Source organism: Lodderomyces elongisporus, chromosome 8 (assembly GCF_030384665.1).
Source record: "Lodderomyces elongisporus chromosome 8, complete sequence".
In the NCBI taxonomy this organism is placed as follows: domain Eukaryota; kingdom Fungi; phylum Ascomycota; class Pichiomycetes; order Serinales; family Debaryomycetaceae; genus Lodderomyces; species Lodderomyces elongisporus.
This window is the reverse complement of record NC_083680.1, coordinates 992468-1007280: the sequence shown is the minus strand read 5'-3', so window position 1 is coordinate 1007280 and position 14813 is coordinate 992468. Positions and strand designations below refer to the sequence as shown.

The 14813-nt window shown below is 37.1% G+C and overlaps 4 protein-coding genes across 4 annotated transcripts; 1 reads left to right on the top strand and 3 right to left on the bottom strand. All coding sequences in view use genetic code 12, as the record gives it.

Moving 5' to 3' along the window:
* Positions 1-152: 152 nt before the first annotated feature.
* On the bottom strand, positions 153-7597 carry CDC39 (CCR4-NOT core subunit cdc39; the record flags this gene model as incomplete). The annotated part of the gene is made up of 3 exons (XM_001524103.2): positions 153-6934; positions 7485-7505; positions 7567-7597. 3 exons carry the CDS (start codon positions 7595-7597, stop codon positions 153-155), a joined length of 6834 nt encoding a protein of 2277 aa, XP_001524153.2.
* Positions 7598-7926: 329 nt separating this feature from the next.
* PVL30_005708 (uncharacterized protein) lies at positions 7927-10230 on the bottom strand (the record flags this gene model as incomplete). The annotated part of the gene is made up of 1 exon (XM_001524102.2): positions 7927-10230. One exon carries the CDS (start codon positions 10228-10230, stop codon positions 7927-7929), a length of 2304 nt encoding a protein of 767 aa, XP_001524152.2.
* Positions 10231-12789: 2559 nt separating this feature from the next.
* PVL30_005707 (uncharacterized protein) lies at positions 12790-13578 on the top strand (the record flags this gene model as incomplete). Its single annotated transcript, XM_001524101.2, has 1 exon — positions 12790-13578. The coding sequence occupies one exon, from the start codon at positions 12790-12792 to the stop codon at positions 13576-13578; it is 789 nt and encodes a 262-aa protein (XP_001524151.2).
* An 886-nt stretch (positions 13579-14464) lies between these two features.
* Positions 14465-14716, bottom strand: COX12 (Cytochrome c oxidase subunit 6B; the record flags this gene model as incomplete). Its single annotated transcript, XM_001524100.2, has 1 exon — positions 14465-14716. One exon carries the CDS (start codon positions 14714-14716, stop codon positions 14465-14467), a length of 252 nt encoding a protein of 83 aa, XP_001524150.1.
* Positions 14717-14813: the final 97 nt, after the last annotated feature.

Below are 14813 nucleotides of genomic sequence, written 5' to 3'. Positions count from 1 at the left end.
AATCTAAATTTCTCTTTTTTCCTTTATTTCAAAAAAGGAATCCTCTTTTTTTCTATTTTCCTTTCCATCCACCCCTTCTCTCTCTCGCTTTTTTTTTTTAAAGATTCCTTCCCCACATCCTCATCTAAGCACCCACTCATTCACTCTGTCTTCTAATTCGAACCCTTCACATTGTCAGCAAGAGTGTCAAAAATTGTCTTGACCTCATCAATCGAGTTCTTAACAAATGGCAAATCGAAAAAGCCAAAATCATCATTCTTGACCAACTCAAGGAATACGATAGTAAGTCCCCATGGATGCGGCTTATTAACGATCCTTCTTTCCAACAAGACACGAGTAATAATCTCTTGCACAGCCAATTTTGATCCAGAAGTGTTCCATAACGTGTTTGACAAGAAAAAGTGCAATATGATTCCAATAAACCAGTGAGTATGGCTGTTAGGGTACCTCAATTGATTCGCAATACTGCTGATCAACAAATACTTGAATTCATTGGAACCATAATTCATAAGATCAACCAATAATGCAACTTGTGAGCTCTTGCTATTAAAACTGTTGCGGCCAGCAGGCGACTTCTCCGCCACAGCATTCATTCCAACATGAAGCACTAATGCATTCACCAACTTGTGGTTGAAATTAACCGTTTCGGGAATGCCAAACATATCAGACTGTTTGGGCTGTGCCAATTTCAATCCATTGTAAATTGCTCTCACGAGACTAGATGATGGAATACGCAAAAATGTCTCAACCGGCTTCTTTAAACCAGCTCTTATCAAATCATCCATTGGCTTGTAAAACACTTTTGGAGCATCATTGATTTCTGGCAATCTTTCAACTTTCAATCCAGGAGTGAATGGATCAGGTATAGTCATCGACTTGGGTGAAGCAGACAATATTATATTCTTGAGTTGGATATAGCCTCTTGGCGCCGCTGCTATCAACTGGTAGTGGCACTCAACCAAGAAATCTGGATACTCATGCAACAAGCCAACAAAGATTCTATTTATTGCCTTAAATGTGACATTTGACACATCATGGCTATTTTCTTTGAGCTGATAAGTATCCTGAAACTTGAACAATGCCAGCAACAATTTGACACCTACTGCATAGCCTTCACCATCAGGCAATTCCATTAATCTGGGCAAAAACATGCGGTGGCTGATAAGCGAGATCCATGCAAAAGTGAAACCGGGAAGTACTATTGGTTGAAGCGAGTTGAAGCACTCACCAATAAATTGGAAAAATTGCGAGTCAAGACTCTTTGTCGCATCATTGTCCAATACAGATACATCGTTCCATGCTGATAGCAACGATGAAAAGAATCTGAAATATGCACGTTCATTCCATGCCGCCTTAGCCTCTTCGTGCTCACTAATCAAGTTGAACAACACAACACCAATAATGTTTTTGAGGTACGAAATTGCATGAGCTTCATTTTCAACATTCATAACCACACGAACCACCAAAATAGCCAAACAATCAACCGACAAATAAGCCTCATGTTGAGTACGGCTTCTCAACTCGTGCTCGGTACCAAACAAAGCAACTGATATTTCAATAGCAGCCTTCCAAAATGATTTGAAATGCACGGGGTTAGTTAAAATACCAGACTCGACTAAACCAGCAATAAAGTCTTCTTCTGATGCATCCTTTTTCAGCTGCTCGTTTCCATGCGACAATAACCTTACCCATTCAGCAAAAACGTAACCCAACTGGGCAAACAACTCCTTTGATACAGGGTCAGCTTTACCAAGGACTTCAAACAACTTGTCAACTTCGGCCTTGGCCTGCTTGTTCTCCTCATCATTGTCATTAAATTGCAATCTCTGGTACTCATACAATGCATCCAAGGTGTGGGCAAATTCTGATCTCAATGCAATGGGACGCGCCAAATCCTCCGCTGTAAATATACTGTACAATAATGTAGCACCAAATTTCACAACAACTGGATTGTTTGACTCCTTGATCAATGCACCAATAGATGAATCCAATTTAGTTGGTTGAATCAATTGTACTTTCAACAACGATAAAATTACCGGCATATTAAATTTACGTTGATCCGATGAATTGACTAACCACCAAGTGACATCCTTTGCTGTTGAGGGAGAAAATTCACACAATTTGTCGAGCATAATCACATAGATTTCGTTTGCTATAGAATTTTCGTGTGCTTGTGTAAAGAGACAATTAACAGCATATTGCGCTGCCTTGAGCAACAAATCAGGGAACTTGATGGCATTTGCTTGAGCAATACTTAATGCCTGAGTGAGAGCCGTCATGATTGGATGGTTTGGTGGTAAATCAGCAATCTTAGTCTCAGTAACATCTGCAAGAAGATTGATGGCCTTTTCACAGTACTGTGTGATGATAGCGAAAAGCTGTTCGACAGAGGCCACATCCTCTTGTAACATTCTCGATTGTTGTTGATGTGCCGGGAAGTCTTGTGTAATCTGTTGGAGTTGATGTGGTTGCAGTTGTTGAAGCACTTGTTGCTGCTGCTGCTGATATTGTTGTTGCTGTTGTTGCTGTTGTTGTTGTTGCAGTTGTTGTTGCAGCTGTTGTTGTTGGAGGTGTTGTGGTAGGTGTTGTGGTAATTGTTGTGGAAGTTGTTGCACTAGAGGTTGGTGTGGTTGCGGTTGTGCAATGAGCGGGGTAGGAGCATTGCTTCTTTCCACACCAGAAAACTCACCAAAATGCTCGTATATCTTCAATTGCTGTGCACTCAATCCTCTAGTACTCAAGCCCAATGGTTCTGGAAGTCTTAACGAGGATTCTGGTGTGCCATTTTCAATATATGGTTGACCGAATTTATGGCGTTCACGATTCAAAATGTATGGCCTCATTCTCTCATCAATCAAATCAGTAATATTGTTAGTGGCAATCTTGTCCACAATATCGACACAAAGGCCAACATTGGCTTGAACGGCGTTGCTGAGCTCCAACATAGGAATATCGTTGGGATTATTTCCCAAAAGCTGCAACATTGTAGCTTCGATAGTCTCAGCCAAAATCTTTTTACCGCTGCATAAAACCATACTATGAGCCAATTGTTGCGCCAACCTTCTATAACTTTGTCTGAATTTGTCGACATCAACTTCGGTGGCAAAATCTTTCTTAATGAGATACTCAGTGGTGACAAGCACAGCTTCGGAAACTCGATTCATTATAGGAATTGCACATTCTCTTACAGCACGAGACAATGAAGCTTGGAAAGCTCTTCTCAAATTAGCATGTTGAGTGAATACAGAATTGCCCACTAACTGGCTGAAACTGGTATCCCAACCAGATTCTTGCTGAGTTTGCGGTTGTACTTGTTGTGGTTGAGGCGCGTGGATAGAGTTTGCTGGTACTTGAGCTTGAGCTTGAGCTTGAGCCTGTGCTTGTTGTTGTTGAAGTGAAAGCGGAGGTTGCTGAAATTGTTGTAGTTGCTTTTTAATGCCAGCCTGCGGTGGGAATAATGGAACATTAGAACTTGGCAGGTCGCTACTTCCACTACCAGCATCCAAATTCAATCTTGACAATTCTGAGGTAAGTTGAGCTTGTCCAACTTGTGGAAGAAGACCAAACATTTGAGCTAATGCGGTAGCGTCACTGCTGTGGTTTCTAATAATTGTGCTTTGTTCAAGATCAGTTACTTTCATTTCAAATGAGTTGAGCAACACTTCAACTTCAAACTTGAGCTGAAGCTTCAAATCAGCATGCTCGTACAACTCAGCCAAAACACTCATTATACCTAAAATCCATGGGTTTGGAGGCTTAAACACTCTTGAAAATTGTGCTTGGTCCAAAATCTTACACACGAATGGAATGATCAATGGCAAAGACTTAAAGTCGTATGCCTCAACAAGGAGGAACTTCAATGCAATCAAATCTCTGCGCAATGGTTTATCAATGGCTAAAGTAATTCTTCCCAACCAAGCACCAAGATTCTTCAACTGGTTTCTCTCTGATCTCGAGTCCTTGAAATTCCTAATGATGGTGAATACTTCTTTCATAGTAACATTCATCACATATTCGGTAAATATTGGATCTGCCAAGCTCTCAACCAAATCCGAGTACAATTTATGGTTATTTGGCTCGGCTCTAGCCCTATCTCCCACCAAATAATCAGCAAACCAAGCATAATATGCCTCTTGCAAATGACTCTTGATCTCGGTCAATCTCATATTTTCCATTGTCATATTATTGACTGCAAATAACAATTTATCCTTGATTTCTTCAGATGGCTCTTCTTGTTGCACTGATCCTACAGCTTGCTCAACGTAATTGATAGATTGATATTTGGGTCCAACGTCGGGAGTAGGTGTTTGAGTTGCACCTGTAGCCGAGTTAGCACCACCACATGGTATTCCATTTGCCGCATCTTTCACCACTTGATACATCTTGGCATGCGTTGCCAATGATTGACATTCCAACAAGTGTTTACAATAAATAGGGTACTCATGCAATTTTGATTTGAAATTATACAATGATTGTACAGCAAATTTGAAAAGCTTTGACTCTGGTGGTTGATTACATGACTCAAAGATGAAATTGAGGGCGACTGTAAGTGTTGTTCCATGAATCAAATCATTCTCCAACAATGCACCAAACAATAACGAAGTTGAAGCCAATGCAGCTAATGGGTATTCAGAAAAAAACTTATACTCATCCAAAAGCGAATGAATCATGCATGCAAATACATCTTGCTGGTGGGGGTCATCACTAGACTTCATTTTGATTAATGCATCAACAACCTCTGGAATTTCAACTGCCTTGCTGTACATTTTTGAATAATACTCTTTCATTTCCAACTCCACTTCCTGAGGGAAAAAAGTTGATTTTGCCTCATTGGCCAAGATGACTTCATCATGACCACTACCAAAATTGATGAGTCTTGGGTAAGTGGTCAAGATCAAGATTTGCAAGTTTTTCCATTTCTTCAAATCAATCAATCCACTGCTGTTTTTCAATTTTTCTACCAACGTGTTAACTGTACTAATTTTCAAGAATGGAAGTTGACGAGAAAGAGAAGGTGGAATACCACCACTAGCTGATTGTGGGTTTTGTTCACGTTGTTGATGTTGTTGGAATGCTTCATAATCCTTTTGTGCTCTTTCGTTAAGAACATCAAGCAAAGCAATGTACAACGGTTTTTTGAATTGCTGATCTTTCAATTTAGTATCCAATTCACCCTTGATATCGACGCCATAAAAAGATGATTCAACAAGAACACTTACTGCACTATTGATATCTGTTGTCCAAAATTGAGCAATCACTTCGTTTATAATACCAATCCTCGAGGCCACGTTAGCTACTTTTTGAGCAGCAACAACAGTCTTTCTGCTATTATAATAACTTACCAATTGTGAAATGGCCAAACCAGTCTCCAGCATTACACGCATAACCTTGGGTAATGTCGGCGAATCGCTATCCATCAACAATCCAAATAATGTGTCGACCAAGTCATTGATAAAAGGCGTCCTTTCAATCATAGAGACTGCAGCTGCCAACACGTATTCAGGAAACACTCTATAATCATGATCAAATTGTTGATTGATAAAGGTATTAAGCTTGACTTCTTTTTCGTTGAGGTGTTTAGTCACCTGCTGAGCCTGAGCACCAGACAATGCTTTCAACTCAAACTTACCGATATTGATGAAACGTAAGATATTTCGTCTTCCTGGTTGGGGAGGGGTTGCCTTGTCTTCTTCAAAGCAAAGTGCCAAGTTGTTCAGTAAGGATATGTCATAAGCACCTTGCGCCGGATCAGCAGTTTGCAAAAGGTAAAGTAATGTCTTGTCAAAATACCAATCGTAGTTGAAAAAAATATCTAATGGCTCCTGTTTAAAGTCCAATGATGACAAAAACTGTGTCAAGCTAACTGCTGTTGGAAGTTTATATCTCCGACCTGCTTCAAATAGGTTTTGCTGCATATGGTTAAACACCTCATACCAATTGATGCTAAGTTTGTTCGTGCCCAGTTGTGCCTCAATGGCTCGGAAGCTTGCTTGAAGTTGTGCTCCCTTGGCGTTAGCCTCTGGCAATGTTTGTTGTTGAAGGTGTGCATTCTTATTGATCCCTTGTGACCCAGGAATCAAGATCTCTGCTAGAACCAATGCAATACCCTCGTCAACCTCATTTGGTTTAATCTGCAACAAGCTGGGTAACAATTTTTCAGGTACTAAGTCGTCAAATCCAACTTCTGTAATTAATTCTTTAAAGGACATCTTGAGTATATTTTGGTAAAATTTGCTTATTGGTTCGATAGTTAACTTGAAAGCTTTTAATGAACTAAGAATTAATAGTTTATGCAAAAACGGAAAGTATGGAGTGTTTAAAATTGACTCTAATAAAAGGCTCCAATTGTAGTTTTGTGGAAATTTTCTATCCTTGAGTAAATCGGAAAGCTCTAATGAGTGGTCTCTGATAAATGCTCTAGCGGCTTCTGTGTTTGATGGATTATTGTATCGAATTAATAAGATAAAAGAAAAGATGATATCACAATCAAACTTGACTACGAAATCAACAATACTTTTTTGAGCGAAATTTAACTGTTGATCAAATAGGTCGAGTAACGAGTCGGTTATTCTCAAGTCAGTTGCAATAAAATTTAATTCTTTTGCAAAAATATGTTCCACTGGTGTTAATTTCTTATTGGAAAAATCACCGAGTCTGATTAAACTAATAAGTTTTTGGTAGTAATTAAAACAAACTTGTGAGTTGTTGCCACCTACTTCTTTCAGTAAGATGAATCTGATCTGCTTGAAATGCGAGTCAACAGTTGAGTAGTCTACTGTTAAAAGTAAGATGCAAAGTTGATTGATTATAGCCTTGGTAAGTTCTGGGTCTCTAGCAACGTTTTCTTTTTCCTCCTGTTTCTTTCCTTGCTGTTGTTGTGTTACTTGTGCTACTTTTGTTTGTTGCTGCCTCTGGTTTTTGCCCCCGGGGCTCTCTGTAGGTGGAATTGAGGACACGATATTTGCAGTGACACAATGGTATGAAATTAAGGAAAAAGAATTAAGTTGAATATATATATATATATATGTATATATATATATTATCTTTTGTTATTTTTTTTAGAAAAAAACCTGCAAATCGTTGAGGAGAAAATAAGTATTGAAGAATTTTTGCTGCTCTATCTTCAATGGTTTATCTTTTTCAAATTAATCCTTTTCGAATTTAATCTCCGCTTAAAAGGTTTGTTGTAGTAGTATCCTCCAATAGAGTGAATGTAATATATGTACAGATTGTGTGATGACCTTTTATATATATATATGTATATGTATATAAATATACGATCCTGTGGTCAATTATTTTCAATAGGTTTAGATCTTGTTGCTGATTGCTTCTTGATGCTGGAAGTTATGTTATTTTTTTTTCTTTTGGTAATTTTTTTTTTCCCCTAACCTTTCAAAATATAGATTGTGAATTTTTCGAAGTGTTGATCTGTCGCAATAACTCATTGTCAAAACACAATTTTTTTTTTTCGCCAGTTTGCACACCAAATGGTGAGAACAAAGCAGCTAGAGTATAGCAGTAGTTGGTAGTATAATTAACTTAATTGTACTGGAAACCAAAAGTGACTTTCAGAGTACACTAGATACAATGACGCCATATTGATGCTTATTTTTCTTTTCGTCATCTGAAAAATCTAGTTAAGCTGAATAGTTTTATAGGATTTCTTATAGAAAAAACGAGAATTTAGAAGTTGGGATAAAAGAGTTGTTCAAATTCGATTCTATCTACCTCTTTAGAGTAACTTTTTTATTATCAGTTGCATTATTCGTTCTACAAGAACCTATTCTAGAGAATAAAAAATCAATGCATTTCATTTACATATATATATATATATATATGTATTTGTGTGTGTGTTAATTTACTATGTCTTGTGCTGGACACTTCACAAACACAAGCATAAGGTAGGTATCCAATACTTATAACCAACTAGTCACTAATTGCTTGTAAGATTTCTCCTTTCAACATGGCAACTTCCATTTCCTGTTCATGATTACCATCGAGTAATTGGAATGCACGTTCAAGGAGTGCCTTCATAGCTTTGTTATTTTGTCTCAACTCTTCCGACTCATCACCATCACTAGCTTTTTGCTCTTCTTCTTTTTCTTCAATAATAATACCTGTGTGGTTTGTAGAAGAGCGTCCAAACGGCAACTTGAAGTAATCACCAAATGATGATGAAGAAGAAGAAGAAGAAGAGGAAGAAGAAGAAGATCCTGATTTAACTCGAGCTATGTCTTCACCAACAGATGCACGTGTCATGCTATTCTTTGCGGAATGTCTTGACAAAGAACCTGTACTGGGTGTAGTAACTGCCGTTGAATGCGAGAAAGTTGCTGCTCCCATAACTTCTACATTTCCCGATACTCCTACTCCTGAGTAGGAAGATTCTTGTGACATCTCCGAGTATATCGACCCAACTTCTGCTCCATCCTCTTGCTCCAACATCTTATCATGAGGCAAGAGTAAGGAGTTACTTGACGATGTCGTTTGTCTTGAAGGGGTAGAAGACAAATTCAAAGAGGTGGAGAATATACTATGTGATGAACTATTTTGTGAGTTGTATGAGGAGCTAGCCAGTCCCGAACGTGAACGTTTATTATCGCTTAGATTATTCCAGCTCGAAATGATGGAGCTTGAACTCGATGTGTTAATTTTGTCAATTCGTTCACTATTCAATTTCGCTGTATGAAGTTTAGTAGGTTTTTTAAGTGGCGACTTGAGTAAGGAGAAATTTCTCAAGCTATGCAAAGTATGCAAAAACAAGTGATTCTCACCATTTGTAGCCACCTTTGGGTCTAAACCATTTGCATGCTTTTCTAATTTGTCTTCCAAATCAATAAACAATGAATCATCAAATGAAAACACCAATTCTCCAAAAAAGTAGTCCATATCACTGACAACTTTGCCCCATTTCGCTTCATTGAGCATGTGCTGGTATACAACCTCATCATCATCATCATCACCACCATCATCATTATCATAGTTATTGTTATGATTATTATGGTCCTGACCACCATTTCCATCATTACAGTTATGATTAGCATCAACAACATTTATATTGCTCTTTTTAATTTCGTTTTGGTATCTATGACCAAATTGGTCGCAACCACTTGCTATCTGCAGCTTCTTACCCAAGCTCATCAAGATGGGCTTGTTGACCAAGATCAATGCAAGACTAACTTTAAAGATTCCAAGTTTCCAGCCTTGGAACATGCAAAAGTCCATCACTCTATTGATGATGCTGGTGTCTGGAGTATGCGAGGTTTTAAATGTTAGCCACCATTGGTATAAAAAGGTGGTCATATCAGTAAACCCTGTGAGATGATTATACAATTCGGAATCTACTTGTTGGAAAATATTGCAAAATTGACGATACCACAAGGATAATGTCTGCGACATTAAGTTTGGTGTAAAGATATCATGGAGCTCAGTTTCGAGATCCATGACATTGGTTAATGCAAAAAAAGTCATTTCGCAATCGCCTTTAAAGTGATGATACAAGACACCCACAAGAAATAGTAAGCCCTGGCAGTAGCCCAATTCAGCATCGTAGTTGGCATAGACGTTGAGTATGGTGGAGAGGTCATTGATTGTTTGTGGTTGTTTGAAGAATGGAATTGTTGGGAATGTGCGGTTCAAGTCTTTTTTGATCTGCTCAGAGACTTCTGCTGAATATGAATGTTGGAAATTATGGTATATGAGGCTCATTGATTTGGGCACAGTTGCGGAATTGAGAAGAAATAGTTTTGTCCAGATGGCAGACCTCAACGAGTTGGGGATACCTTGTTTTAAGCAGAGTTCTGTGTAATAGGGGAAAGTGTTGATTGTTCGTGTTGGGTTTTCAAGAAACAAGGTCCAATATTGTTGGTCCAAATTAGAAAACGTTGAGTTGGATTGTTCAACTGTAGATTGACAGCACAGTTTTGTTGATTGACTGAGTTGCTCTTTGCATGTTGTGCAAGAAGCAAAGTCATCTTCAAGTATATTGTAATTGCTTGTAGCTTGTTCCAAAGTGAACGAGGCAAGTGCCCGAGATGGTGTTGATGAGATTGACGCATCAGTTGACACCGAGTCTTCTTCTTGTTGTTGCTGTTGTTGTTGTTGTTCTTCTTCATTGTTTTTAAAATGTTCAATTTTGGTTGCCAAATTTTGCAAGACGATGGCATTTGTGTTTGATAAGCCCTGGCTAAGAGAGTCTTCAAACTCCAACAATTGTTCAAAATCAATCATTATTCTTTATTTTTTTTTTTGGTAATAGACAAATAAAACAAAAGAGGGTATATAATGGGAGGGGGGGGGGAAAAATAATAATAATCGAATCCAAAGGTTGACAGTTGATTCTTTACTTGATGTAATTAACGCAGATGTTTAGCTTTTTGATTGAGAATAAAAAAAGAAGGGAGTGTCTTTAGTTAGAGGTATGGATGCTATGAAAATTAAAGTTAACGACTGTGGAAGTGTTGGTATACTTGAAATATAGGAGCTGGTAGTGTTTAGTGTGGGCTAGTAAAGTATCATCAAGGTGGTAAAATCAAACGAGTGGGAAGTGTGTTGGTTAATAAATGAAAAGATATGAAACAACCAAAAAGAAGTAAAAAAAAGAAAGAAAGAAAGATCAATCAATCAATCCATCTAGATAATGGAGGTGTTTCAATGCACTTTTCCAGATAGAATGTAGAACTCGTATTCTCTGTTTTCCCCCTTTTTATTTACTCTTTTCTTTTTGTTTCCAAAGATGTATACATCTACTAAAAGAGGTTTAAGGGCAGTTTATTTTTTTTTTTGGGAAATCTGCCATTCTTTCGAGACGATCTGTTTCAGAAAATCAGAGCATTACCAAAAAGGGAAATTCCACAGATTGTTAAGTGCATTACTTTTTGTTTTCAAATCCTTTCTTTCCCCTTCCCCTTCAAGCCCCCTTTCCTTTTTCTCCCTTTTGTGGCACGAAACGCGAAATCTTAAAAAAAAAAAAAAAAAAACAATTGCTGCTACCATCACCACAAACAAGTTCAAGCCCAAAAATAGTAGTAGAAGAAGAAGAAAAAGAAGAAGAAGAAAAGAAAGAAAGGAGTTGGAAGAAACCATAAGCCAATGTAAAAAACAGACAAGAAACTGAATGACGTAGAGTTATGTGGGGAGATCTGTTATCAAATTTTAATTTCTATTTACACTACAGTAGATGAATCTCTAATGTATAATTTTGAACAAAAATATAATGAAAACTAAATATACATCTCCCTTAAATATCTTTTCAATCTTCATTTACTAGCATTTGTAAACCAGTGCATATTAATCTTAGTATAGCCGTTGGTCTATTAAACAAGGCTACTTGCAAGCTGGTTGGGAAGTGGGCTGGTAAAGTGATGCATAGAAAATGTTGGATATCCAATTACTCTTTATTAGAAAGAGAGAGAGAGAGAGAGAAAAAAAAAAGAAACAAAAAAGATTAACACATACACACACACACACAAACCACAAGTGGCAAAGCTTGGTGTGTGTGCAAGCCACGCAAAAGTAGGTGAATTTCGTGTAATTGTTTCTCTTCCACAACCTCAATATTGCAAGGAATATTGAAAATCCAAAATCCCAACTTCAACCTCTTAAAAACAACAACCCCAGCCTTGTTTCTTTGGCTTATAGACAAAACTACTTTTTGCTATGATAATTGTCTCTACTACGTACGTGCAAACTTTTACTGAAACTTTTTTGTAGTTGTACCGTATATCTCTTTGTTGTTAGCATTATCGTTATAAAGGGTAGTTTTTGATTCGATTTTATTTCCATTCTTTTGATATACAAAAATCTGTCCCACTACCCTTAGTTATTATATCTTGTTTAACCAACTATATGGTTACAACGTTTCTACATGTGGAGCTACTCTACTTTGCAGAAGTGTGCAACTACTGTCATTCAAGCTTTTTGCTACTTCGTATTTTTTTTAGTGATAGCGACAATACTTTTCAATACCGCCTGTGCGCCAACGATCTCTACCCCCCTGGACTCTATTATAAAACACATGTTCGTAGATTGGCCTAACTTTCTGCAAACACTACATGGGTATTCAATCCTACCTTTTGCTCCATCGCATATTCTTTCAAAAGCTTTTCATCATCATCATCATTATACGAGATATTTGTCAATAATCCTAGTGACTCGTAGTGAATGCTACTCTCAATACATGTCAGAAAGGTATGTCAGTACAAGTATTCTCAAGCCCGTCATTTCCCAACCTCATTTAAGTAAATATCATCTAGTTTTTGCTCTATAAATTACCTCTTCAATCTGTACCCTTATGATCAAGCGGTTGAGTAGCTTCCTCATTAAATAATTTTGATTGATTTTCACACCAAAAAAAAAAGAGAAAAAGAAAAACAAAGAAAAAGTTTGTCATAACAATTTACAACTTGTACCCAAATGACGTACCAACGTCACAACACTGTTGGTTTCAGCATTCAATGTGCCAGATTAAAACTGTTTGAATATAATTACAAATGCTGGCACTAGTGAAGCTTGCTAGGTAGGGTGCTATCTTATTTTCAGTGCACAACAACAACAGCAGCAGCAGCAGCAGCAGCAGCCGCACCAACCGTTGATTTATTCCTTTTTTTTTGTATTCAAGATTCAATTGTCTATATGACACTTGTGCGATGGTAGATCAAGAAAGAGATTCACATCTATAAAACCAAGAGCATTCCAGATTTTTATCAAACAAACAAAAAACAGACATTAAAGCAAAACCATAGTTTTCTTTTTTTATTTTTTTGTTTCTTCTTCTTTTTTTTTCCAAGAATGGTTTACTACTTTTTGTCAAAGACTAAATCACTGCTGTTGAGCAATAAGAAAAGCAGTTCGCCATTTTCTGCCGATGAGGAAGATGTCGAACCTCAACAAACCATTGAGCATACAATATTTATGGGTAAAGATAAATTTGAAAACGACCACTTGTTAAAACATTCTCATCCACAGAATATTTGGTTCCACGTTGACAATTTGTCCTCTGCTCATGTATATCTTCAGCTCACTTCTGAGGAACTATGCTCCAATACTCCAAACTCGTACCCTTCAAACCTTTCATCATTCCCCAGTTTTCATATTAATGAAACACTACTCAACCAGTTGGCACAACTTACAAAGTCCAATAGTATAAAGGGAAACAAAATTAATAATGTAACTATTATTTATACACCAGTGGAGAATTTGCACCATGATGGAACCATGGACGTTGGCACAGTATCGTATAAAAATCCCAAATTAGTGCGACGTGTTCATGTTCCAAAAAAGGAGAATGCCATTCTAAATGCATTGAAAAAGACTCAACAGGAAGTATCTATGGATGTGTTTATAGCCGATCAAGAAAGTATTAAAAAGCAAGTAAAAAACATGGAGAAAAGTGGGATGCTGAAACAGTTGGATAAATGGGCAATGCAAGAACAAGAGCAAAGATTAGAAGAAGAAGAAGAAGCAAAAGGGAGGAAGAAAAAAGGTGGAAGGAAATTGAAAGGTGATCCATATGCAGATTTGTTTACTGAGGAAAACGTAGCAAGTTCTCGTGGCTTTGACGAGGATGACTTTTGGTAGAAATCATTACCATATACTCTTATCACCAACAGCAATAGCAATAACCACTGAATCATCAATATAATAGATATTAACAAACAGCTGCTGATTTTTGACTAGATGTTATGAAAAAACGAGTTTATTTGTAAAGTTTACTTAGTATACCAATTAGAGCCAAATAAACGGAGAAGAAATGGGGTAGACAATAAAAGACTCCGTCATATCCAAGTCCCGTTAACTTCCAATAGATCTTGTCGCCCTTTTAACTGCTCTTTTTTTTTTTTTTACTCTAGTACTTGACCATAAATCATACTCTCAAAGCTAAGTTCCCGAACCCTTGAACTTTCCAGTTTCCAGACTGAATACGTTCAACTTTGAAAAAATTAAAGGTAAATTCCGTTCTAAATGTTCATAGATTATCAACGTCATTGAACATTTGCTTTTAAATGACATATCGAATGATTATAATGGAAAAATTTAATAAACAGAAGAAGAAGAAGGCAATATGTATATATATATAAGTAGAGCAAAAAGGAATTGTTTTTATATTTTCTTCAGACTCACCAATTCTATACAAAAATCATTGAAAAATTAACTTCTTTATTGCATTGAATGAATATATATATATATATATATATACGTACATATACATAAATATAGATAAAAAAAGACGGACAATACATTATTCCACTCCCCACTCAACTCTTTTGCTTTCTTCTCAGCATTATTTCTTCCTTCGTCATTGTCCCCTCCTTTATTCTTTCCGCAAATTATCATAAACTTCATGTCTCTGCATAGATTCATTTTCAAATACTTTCATTGTCATTTGCTTCTTAAACTCTTCTTCTTTTTCCTCCTCCTTTTCCTCTTCGTTTATTCATGTCGCTTAATTCAGTTAAAATATTCTTTAAGCATCCAAGTTGACTGGGAAAGTACCGGCACTTCTTTGGTCATCCCACTTCTCAACCCATGCAAGAGGACACAATGAAGTGAACGTCTTGAAGAATAACTGACATGGCTCAAAGTCTTCACCTTTAGCATTTATACATTTGTGGTAATCGATATATGTTTGAGCACAGTGCTTGGATTGGTTCTGGTTAGGGAATCTTGGGTCGAATTGTGGAGTCTCGAACTTGAATGTAGCTGCGTCAATTGGCATCTTGGAAATAGTTTATATATAGAAGTGGCTCTTTTCTTTTTTGACTGTGTAGTTGACTTGTGTCGTTAGTCTTGTTATGATGTGAGTGGATGAGAGA